The sequence below is a fragment of the Ostrea edulis genome, chromosome 2 (assembly GCF_947568905.1).
Source record: "Ostrea edulis chromosome 2, xbOstEdul1.1, whole genome shotgun sequence".
In the NCBI taxonomy this organism is placed as follows: Eukaryota; Metazoa; Mollusca; class Bivalvia; order Ostreida; family Ostreidae; genus Ostrea; species Ostrea edulis.
This window is the reverse complement of record NC_079165.1, coordinates 39,020,107-39,031,700: the sequence shown is the minus strand read 5'-3', so window position 1 is coordinate 39,031,700 and position 11,594 is coordinate 39,020,107. Positions and strand designations below refer to the sequence as shown.

The 11,594-nt window shown below is 34.3% G+C and overlaps 1 protein-coding gene across 1 annotated transcript; it reads right to left on the bottom strand.

Annotated features, from left to right (window-relative positions):
* Positions 1–982: 982 nt before the first annotated feature.
* LOC125682343 (uncharacterized) lies at positions 983–4,826 on the bottom strand. Its single transcript, XM_048922846.2, has 6 exons — positions 4,673–4,826; positions 3,438–3,585; positions 2,983–3,052; positions 2,447–2,538; positions 1,576–1,685; positions 983–1,284 (listed from the first exon to the last, which is right to left on the bottom strand). The coding sequence occupies exons 3-6, from the start codon at positions 3,003–3,005 to the stop codon at positions 1,018–1,020; spliced, it is 492 nt and encodes a 163-aa protein (XP_048778803.2). The 5' UTR covers positions 3,006–3,052; positions 3,438–3,585; positions 4,673–4,826; the 3' UTR covers positions 983–1,017.
* Between the last annotated feature and the right edge of the window lie 6,768 nt (positions 4,827–11,594).

Genomic DNA, 11,594 nt, shown 5'->3' with positions numbered 1-11,594 from the left:
AAATTAAAGACCATATTTGCTCAAGTAAATGCAACTTTACAAAAATTTAAAGGTTGTCTTTTTCAATGAATTTACAAGAACTTAAATATAATATTTACGAAAGTAAATTTATGTTTACAAAAAGTAAAAGGTCGTATTTACCAATGACTTTAATTTAAGTAATTTTTAATAAAGAGCATATTTAATCAAATTTAAAGGTGTGTAATTTTTTCCATTAATATGGAAATCTGTATACTTCCCTTTTCAGATTTTATCAAATTGCAATAAATTTCTTTATACAAAAGTATATATTGTGAATGAGGAGTTCATATCTTAGTACAAGACATTTCTTGTAGAATCACGTTTTAAGTGATCTGTTGAGATAACAAAAGCTGCATATTTAAATATCAATAGTCAATTTATTAATTTCTATTTTTCACAAATGTATGATTTTGTACCACAATAACGGTGGTTAATATACATGGACATGTATAACAATATAAAACAAATTGTACACAATAAATCATTGATATTTCAAACATGCTGCGATGCATAACAAAATATTTTTGATATATTTTATGATAGAATGCATTATCTTGAATTTTGTGTAAATATATGCTTAATTTGAACAATTCTTATTGTATCAATGGTATCAAATTTTGTTTTGAAAGAATTGAACTACAAAGGTCATTTTCTGAACCTAAAGATCATAATTGAAATTGTCTTCGAAAAATTTAACAGATTTGAATGACTGCTGCAGAGAACTTTCATCCGCAAATAATCTGTATATCTGCAATGTCATTAACACATATATATAAAAACAACAATGGTCCCAATACAGATCCCTGTGGCACTTCAGATTCTAAGACTAAATATGTGTACAAATGAAAAAGTGGTGTTACAAAAAAGAAATTGCATATGCATCACATAGTCAAAAAATAAAATAAATATGATATGTTAAGAACATATTTTAACATGCAATTCACATGTTTAAAGTCCATGCATGAATAATGTTCAATTTAGGAAGCTCTTCTTCTCTTAGAGACCCCCTACTTTTTTGGACAATAACCTCTTGCTACGTGGAGGACATGTCTCTAAATATTTTTTGTCCAGACTTCCTTTAACTTTCTGTAATTCCTCACTCTCCCAGGAATATGGATGGGACACAAAACCATCATCTCCCTCCTCATCACTGCTCATATATTTGTGAGCATATTGTAGCTGGAAAAATGTTCTAACTTTATTTTTCTTCTCCTCGGTCCATCCCGTCTTCTTCTCTACCGCAACAAGTCTCCTCTTCAATTTCTGTCCAAAAAGATATGTTTTAAATTAAAGGAAAAAAATAATTGCAGTTACCTTCCATATTTACCCAAATCACTTCAATGAAACATTTGTTTTGAATATATTTTTAAATACATGGGCACACAATCAAGTACTCATATAGACACCCTTTCATCAACTTCCTTTTCTTTCCTCAAGTGACCTAAACCATTTCGATAATCTTCATCCAGTGTCATCAAAATCAATAACAATGTTCTAAGATGAGCTTTAAGTAAAACTGTATGATTACTGAGCTAAATTGAATTTCAAGTTTACCTCTTTCTTTCTTTCATATGTTGCTTGCCTCTTTTTATTTAACTCTTCTTTATTCTTATTGTGCCTATTGTTGGCCTCCTTTTTGGATGTAAAATATCTTTTAATGGCAGCTAGAAAATAAAAGATGCTGAATAAAAGATCTTGCACAAAATAATGTAAATATGTTTCAAAATAACTAATTATAGCCTTAGTTCAACCTACGATTTCTTTGTAATTATACCCCCCGCAACAAGTTGTGGGGGGTATACTGGAATCGGGTTGTCCGTCTGTCTGTCCGTCCGTCCGTCTGTAGACGCAATGGTTTCCGGGCTCTAAAGCATTATCCTTTCCACCTACCGTCACCATATCATATATATGGACTACCCATGGGATGAAGATGTTCCCTATCGATTTTGGGGTCAAAGGTCAAGCACACTGGACATCGAGGTAGCAATATGGTTTCCGGGCTCTAAAGCGTTATCCTTTCCACCTACAGTCACCATATCATACATATGGACTACCCATGGGATGAAGATGTTCCCTATCGATTTTGGGGTCAAAAGGTCAAAGGTCATGCGCACTGGACATCGAAGTAGCAATATGCATGGTTCGGTTTGTCATGCCATTTGTTTTTTACACTCAGAAAAGAGGTAGTTTATACCTATTACCAACATCCTTTGGGAGATTGGGGTAAGCGGGGGGGTATTCTTAGTGAGCATTGCTCACAGTACCTCTTGTTAATTCTAAATTAGGACAAATAAATAAACTTATAATCAACGTTTGCTTTCTCATTGGTAATAACTGTTGAACCATAATGTAATGCTTTTCAGATTAAATATAAATTGAAATCTGTTAGATTTAGCAAAATTTATAACAGCATTTTCATTAGTACCATCTATGACATCAATTCTTTCATCTGGCGCAATCCCTTGTACAACGTTCCGCATAAATACTGTCAGTGGTACATTTTCTTCATCCATGAATCTACAAAATAACAAGATTGTTACTTGGTTACAAATTACTGTAACGTAGTTAATGTACTCCTGGGAGTTAAACTTTTACCCCAAAAATGAATTAGTGTATAAAATTCAAAGTAATTCAGCTGGGTTATTTTTTAAATTTAATATTTTGAAATATTTTTACTAAATTTGCACAATTAACATTGGTTAATGATTTATTTATACATTTATGGACTGCGAATCTGGTTTATTGTTTGGAGGATGTTTTCAGGAACATCCATTATTTCAAAACAAAACAAAGATGTGAAGAGACTCACACGAATGTCCTAACCAATGCATTCATGTGCACAGTGTGTGATGGCCTTACAAGTAATTTCATTAATTCATAATAACAAAAAAACTGACAAAGCATTTATAAATTCAACATTTGCAAGAAATATTGTCTCATTATATATGTATGCAAAAATACCTTTTGCTGTACCATAGTTCCATTTCAAATCCGTCTGTTGACTATTTAAATAAGAGTCCTTCACTGCACTCTGAATGAAAGAGAAAACAATAATGATATATATATATATATATATGGGAAACAGGGAGGCCATTTGAGTAATCTAATTCTGATGGGGAGATATGCCTCATCCATGATGCACTCTTGTCCTTCAAATATTTTCTTGGAGACCTTCAGACTGCTGTTGTACACTCAATACTTTTCTTTTTCTGGCAAAGAACCGAAAGAGTATTCTAAATTCATATTCCTCTGGAATTGGTTATGTGTATGTTTCGTGAGGTGATTTTACACATTTTCAACAATTTCACACATGGAAGGACAGACACAATATTAAATTATATAGACTATAGTCAAAAAGGCATACAATTTATAATATTTATTAAAGCATTGGAACTGCATTGAAAATTGACTCTTACCCTTTTGTGCTGGAGGATCATGTTGGGGTTCATCTTCATCTCCAGCCTCACATCAAGAAAACTGCAGGGTTTCATAGAGCCTGTCTTTGGCAGGTTTTCTAGGAGATTTCCTTAAACCTGTAGATTGCAATGATGTGGCTGTTCTTTTCTAAACGAGAAGAAAACAATAGTGTAAAACATAACCGATTCCTTACTCTGTACAAAAAGGAAATTACATGTGGAAATTAAACAAATGCAGAAAAATAGCCAAATTTCTGTCTAAAACTACTAAAAGTTAATGCCTATAATAAACTACTTAAAGATAATGTCTTAGTACAATAACCTACACAATTTTTATATGGATAATATATCAAACTTCATAAATACATGCACGTCCAATCAGTCAGTCAGACACACTACTTGCAATATATATCAATTACAATTTCATTGTTTTTGCCTAATATATCTGATATCAAAAATTGTATTATTGAATGCCATTTCCTCATGAATGTGTTGCAGTTGTACACAATGCACATATGGATCTTGATAAATATAATACATCCATTTTAAAAACCAAATATCTATTTACAAACCATAGAATTTAATCTAAAAATTCTGAAAGTAAAAATTGGAAGCCAAATCATAAAAAATAATCTGCTCTAATCACACTAATATATTACAAATTAAACTGACTGTAAAAGTCAGCATCTTTTACGACTCAAGTTTGCAATCAGAAGATGCCAGACCCCCCTCCCAACATATACATGTAACTATAATAATTCAGAAAAAGTGAGATCAAGGAAGTAGATATAGCATATATATATATATATATATATATATATATATATATATATATGCAGGCGCGGATCCAGAATTTTTTTTCCAGGGGAGGGGTCGAACCTTTTCACAAAAACATATTTATAATATAATAACAGTCAACTCATTTTTCTTATAAATCGTTATATTGTAATTTTTTTTATCTTTGCAAATTCTATGGGGGGGGGGGGTCCGGACCCCCCCCTCCCCCTTCTAGATCCGCGCATGTATACATGTATGTATATTACATGCATGTACCTGTGCACAAATACAATGTTTAATCAAAGTGACTGATACAGTGTATAGGTGGGGGGGGGGGGGGGGTTATGTTGTTAAAGTAAAAGATAAAACAACTATAGGCCTAGATCTAAAATTACAACAACAACAAAAAAATTCATAGGCCTATCTAAGAAAAGAAATCTATGTAAACATGATCAAACCTTTGTCTTGGGTGTTGCTGATAACACAGATTCTGGCTCTGATTCGCCTCCTGATAAAAAATGAAGATGTAAACTTTCATCCTCAACCTCTAAATCTGTCGCCTCTGAATCCAATCCATCGGCAAATGTTAAAAAGCCTTGGGTCCAAGTCCATTTTAAAATCTGTGTAAAACAAAGAAACTAGCCGCGTCTTGAGATGGAGTAATCCGATCTGTTGATCTTTGACGTCACGATTATACCCATAATGCACTCGGCGGCCATATTGTAGGGCAACAGATTGAAGCGTGGAAGCGCAATCGGAACTCCTCGAATGTCTCGCGCACTCGACATAGATCTCGGATGTAATACGATGGCATCCATGAGCGAATTTGATGCATTACTGTGACGTCACAATTGACAATGCATCAAGTTTGCTCATGGATGCCATTGTATTACATCCGAGATCTATGTCGAGTGCGCGAGACATTCGAGGAGTTCCGATTGCGTGGAAGCGAAAACAAGAGAGGGTTATTTAAGTTTCAGCAAGGATATGGTTAATACTTGTGTTGTGTGGGGTTGTAACAACCGGTCAGTGAGTGGAGATGAAAACAGACGCTTTTATGACATTCCTAAAATTGTAAAACATCAAGGAAAGCAGATGGAAGAGTTGTCAGCTGAGAGGAGAACACTTTGGCTGGCGCGGATCAACAGATCAGATTTCAACCCGAGAAACGTCATTTTAAAGTCTGTTCAGATCACTTCGTTTCAGGTAATAGTTTTAATTAGGTTATATATTTTGTTAATTTATAATAAATCAAAAATTGTTTGTCTTATTTTAATATGTTGATGGTGCTAGTACCGTCTGAGCGAGCGCAGCTTCATGCATGCACATATTTTGTAATGGTCATGCTTTGATCAGGCAGGGATCGAAATGAACTTTTTTCACTACTAGCAAATTTTAGCTAGTGGATTATTTTCCAACTAGCAAAATTGAGCTTTTACTAGCATTTTTCAATCGATTGCTGTTTTACAGGAATTTAAGAAAACAAGCATGTATCTATATCAAAATATATGGAAAATCTTTTAAAATCTTCTGTAAAGTGCAATAATAAAAATAATATTGAGAATTCTTTCATTTAAAATTTAATGAATATCAGACAACATACAAGTATCATCGGTGCATGGTGAGGGTCATAGGGTACACTTGTGCAGCGAACTCGCTGTCCAGAGATCTACCACCTATTTACAACATCATGTGGTTTGAAATCTTGAAGACTGTTTGCGCCAATTCACACTATATGTTCAAAACTTTTGGAAATTTCATCTAAAAAATTCTAGTTGAAAAAAAACCCCGCGAACTCTAAGTGTTTGACTATAGACTACAGAAGGACATCGCGTGAAGCGGTGACACTAACACTTTCATGTGTTGTTTCATGTAAACACGGACGAGATCAACATGCTTGCTACTTAAATCAGATGTCTCTGAGACGCCCGAAGTATGCATGAAGTAGGCCATATTCGACATCACTGACTGAGATGACCTTGGCCTTAGCTATTTATTCGATCCACGTTTACTTTTCAATACTTGTATATTCATCCTGTAAAGCGTTTCTACGCACAAGACAAAATTATTGTAAATTTCAAAGTACAGCCAATAAACCGAGGAAATCCGAAAAAAAGATCCGGGTTTTTTCACTCGCAAAAAGTTACAATCGCTTGTGATTTTTCACTCGCAATTTCAATTTTTAACTCGCATTTAGCGAGTATTTCCCCTTAATTTCGTTGCCTGTCAGGTTCAATTTAAAGGCCGGGAGTAACCTATTATATTCTTAATGAAATCTATGTATCATTTAAGTAGATTGATATAGCATTATATTGTAATTCATGTTTCAGGAACAAAGGCTGAACTCTATGACAAGACTATTTAAAACCTGAGTGGGCACCCTCTCTTAGTTAGGACCTGTGGAACAAGATCCATCAATAACTTTATCAACAAAGAAGAAGTACGAGAGAGCCCAAAGCCGTGATGCACGAAAATTGGAGAAGACACTGTCAAAACTGGCACTAGATTTCCAGGATGTTGAAAGACTTGAGGATTGTGATGTGAACTATGAACTGTGAACTGTGCAAGTTTCGTTACATTGGACCACTGGAAGCACTGGCACCTAGAGAGGAAGACAAAAGCAATAAGGAAGACCCAGACCTACTCCACAAGATGCGTTGTGAAGTGCAGAGGCAGTAAAACTGCAAAGAGTGACGAAGCAACCGATCCTCCATGATAATTGCACATTGGTATCGTGATAATGGACAGATATCTTCATTTGAGAACATGAACCTCAAACCCAGGCCTGGTCAAGTTGAAAAAATAGTATTGCATAATATTCTCATTGAAGGAAAATCACATGTCCATTGCCTTGCCAGGGTGAAATGGTTATGCAAAGTAAACGAAACAGTTTGAAATTATTTTGGTAAACCAGTTGAAGTTTGGAAGGCCAATATGTATGGATGTGAAGGACCTGCTAGTTTTATTCCCATTCAAAGAATAAAATCCAAATTTGTATATGCTTTTGAGAACTTTCAAGGAATTAACACAATCGTTGTTATACCACGTGAAAGATTCTTGTGACTTTGATATGCATGATATGAAGCCGGACAGATATGTTGATCTGGATATATACAGACACAATTTGACTACCCAAGTCTGCTCATTACAAAAACTTGTGAAGTCGGGCACATGCAGTTGATGTGTGAAGCCGGACACATAGGTCTACATATACATGCATGTACATCCACTATTTGATTACATCAGTCAGCACTGCCACATTACAAAAACTTGTGAAGTCGGGCACATGCAGCTGATGTGTGAAGCCGGACACATAGGTCTACATATACATGCATGTACATCCACTATTTGATTACATCAGTCTGCACATTACAAAAACTTGTGAAGTTGGGCACATGCAGCTGATGTGTGAAGCCGGACACATAGGTCTACATATATACATACATACACTCTATGATCATTTTAGTCTGCACATTACAGAAAAATGTTTGCATAGCAAATACTGTTCAGGAAGGGTGATAATATTCTTGCAATGTATACGTTTTCAATCTAATTTGAAGAGTTTATTTTCCTGATCTTATAAGTATTTTTGTAGTTATTATTTATTGACTGTAAAGTGTTACATTAAGATGGTATTTATTATGTACAGGAAGCAGTTTTTTTTAAAATTTATTTTGTAATTAAAAAGTATATTAATTTGAAGAAAAGTGTTGTACATCATGAAATGAATTTGAAAGTGCAAGGAACGAACAATTTATTCATTATATTTCAATTTACAATTGCAAATGGTTTTGCTGTGATAACCAAGGAAAACAATCTATGGATATACCCTCAGTATGGAAATTAGATCTTTCGATTAAAATATGAGGCCAAAACTGAATGGAGACAATATAATCGAAAACTATGTAAATAAGGAATGTGCTCCATAGGTGATATCCAACCTCGGAAGACAATATAATAATTTACACAAGTTCTAGAACAAAACCTTTTAAGCGATGAAAAGATTTGCAAGCTCCTATGTTGTGTTTATCTCACCTCACTTCAAAATATGTTTTTCTGGGGCATGGGAGAAAATCTGTTCATTGTTTTCTGATCTGATGTGTTCAAGTTAAATATATACAATATATATCTACATATAACATTTAAGATATCCAATCCATAAACATTTTTGTTTGTACAAAAAGTCAATATCTGAAGCACTATGCCTTTTGTTAAAACTAATTTTTAATGTGCTAACAATGGCAGATTAAGAGCCCCCCCCCCCCCCTTTTCGCTACATTTTTTTTAATTTGTTAGAAGTAAAGGAACTTAAAGAATATATTTAATGCGAAGTAAATCGTAAAAGGTCATCTTTAGCCAAATGTTGAAAGTAAAGGAGTTTAAAGGTGATCTTTATAGGTTTAATTTCGCGTAAACTTACTTAAAGATAACCATTGCTTCTTTAATTAAAGTAAAGTTGACGCAAAGGTAACCTTGATTTTTGGTTAACCTTTAGGAGAATTTACTTCCGAAGTAAAGTTTTGTAAAGTTATTTTTTCATGCAGTGTCTGTTGCCACGTGTACATAAACGTAACTATGACGTCACAGTCGTACGTGACACTATGAAACGTGAACTTTCAAATGCATCTAAGATATTATACACATCTAAGGTATTGTACTAATATCAATTTCCACCTACATGTTTATGTATTACAGTGAATAAGACGTTAACGGTACCGAAACTGAATCTGTGGTGAAAATATATATAACACATTATTCAGGGATTTGGTTCTGGCCTTTTAACCTCATCCACGGGCGCGCTTCCGGCGAAGAAATGCATCTATTTGATGCAATTCTTGCGCCGATCGACGTCCGAGTATTCTTACCGGTTACGGAAAAGGACGAACGCGTGATCCGATTGCGGCTGCCACGTAACTAATCTATTCATTCGCCATCTTCAATTTGCATGATTTGTAGCTTCCAATATCATTCGTAAGTTTCCTTCCGGTTGGTCAGTGAAAAGTTTTACTTATACGTATAACTAAGGTTTTATCGTGCATGTTTACAAATATGTAAACAATTTCGTGTGTTTATAAGTATGGAAACCACTAAGCATCATTATTCTAATGTTAAATTTTATATGTTTATTAATATAGAAACAACTACATGTGTTATACTTATATAAACAACTAAGCATATAATTCGGGTTTTCTATCGTGTATAACTATATGTTTATCAGTATGTAAACATTTACATATAATAAGTATGGTAGCATATTAATATTATAAATGTAAACTTTGCGTTTTTATCGTATTAGTTTATATAAACATGTAGTTAAAGTACAGATGCAGCTATACATCAAATCCAGGTATATTATAAGTACATGTATATGCAAATACACATAAAATTCAGGTATGTTATTATACGTGTGTATTTTGTAGTAAACTTCTCCTTTCAACCATTTAGATGCAATGTCGCAGTTTGTATGCATGCAGGCCTGCTTCATACTATTATATTTAATATATCTAAGCTTGTTGGATGTATGCGATTTGTGATTTTGCATCTATTCTATATTTTCATTATTTAATTAAATCTATATATTATCTAATTAAGTATACCACTTCTTATCATATGGTTGATAATTTATCCGTCATACAATTTTAACATGAGTACTAACTCACCACTTATTACATTATGCATCTTCAGTTTTATACACATAATACATACTATCGAATAAGAATTATGGAACCATGTCGTGCTACGAACTGGATCTAGCTACAGAAACATGGTACAGGGTCTGAGGTGTAGCACCTGACGACGACCTCAAAATTCTTGCCTGACGACGACCTCAAAATTCTTGTTTGGCACAATTTATAATTAATAACTAATAACTAGTGTCACTCTATTATCAAAATTTTATTTATGTCTTAAAATGCTGAGAAAGGTCACCGAAGCTAGTTTTTGTTGTATCATATTAGATATAAACATAAGGCAAATTGAGTATGAAAAATGTCATTTATTCAAATGACGAACTAGATAACAAACTACTAACAAGGGGATCAGACTCACAAACAATCCACGGAAAATGTCACTGAAATAGAGAAAGAAAATAAACAATGACAAAATAATTCAATATGTCTGATCCCCCAAATTTATCTATAAAAGTCTACATCAACTACAATAAAAAAAACAACCTTACAAAGATGCAGCAAAAAGATGGCACATCAAAAAATTGGCCACAAGATGAGATCAACAGATCACATCCCGTGCCATCCAAGGTGAGCTTGCGAGCAACAAAATACAGGTATGGACATTAAAATCAACCCACATCACTTACACAAAGAAAACCTTCCTGAGTAGTTTCAACAATGATTTGTACCACTGCCATATTGTCTGACATGAAGAGAACTTTTTTGTTTTTCAACTGAGTACCCCATATTTCAAGACTTAAAACAATGGGAAATAATTTCTTAATAGCAATTTGAAAGGTAGCCATCTCATCGGTCCATGAACCAACCAATCATTTGGCGCCAAATACAGCTGCAAAGCCTAGCGAACCCGAAGCATCTGTGTAGAAACGTATGACATCAGAAGATTCCCAAGATTCAGGAAAGAGTACAGACTTTCCATTAAACTGATCAAGAAACTGCAACCACATAGACATATCTGCTCTAGCCTCACATGACAAACGAATAAAATGTTGAGGTTTGGTAACTCCTATGGTAAGGTCAATCAAACGCCTCAGGAAAGCACGTCCCAGGATTATAACAGAACATGCACAATTCAAAACTCCTATCAGAGACTGAAGTTCTCTTAGTGTTACCTTCTTGCGTAAAGCAAAAGCTAGAAGTAGGTTACGGCATTTGTCAATCTTATCTTGAGGCGCAAGCGACTCATCATCTCAATTGAATCAACTTCTATGCCATAAATCACCAACTTTGTTAGAGGACCAAAAGTTTTTTCCTTATTGATAGGGATACCAACTCTTTGACAAAGTGCAAGAAAGGCTGCAAGATCTACCTTACATTTCTCTGAATTAGGGGGACCAATAAAAAAGAAATCGTCTAAAATGTGTGACTTACCCGCGGCATGAAATTTTGTCATCATAAACCATTGCAAAGCTTCGCTAAGTTTCTCAAAAATCTGACAAGAACAGCTGGCTCCCATAGGTAAACAACGTTCATAATAGAAATGATCCCTCCAAATAAACCCGAGAAGATGATAATCATGTGGAGTAACAGGCATAATACGAAAAACGTCCTTTATGTCTGACTTTGCCATCAAAGATCCCCGGCCAAACTTATGTATAAGGGACACTACTGTGTCTATGGAATCATATTGAACCTGTGAGTGCTCTTTAGGTATGTCAGAATTTACTGAGTCATTCTGAGGAAAAGAAAG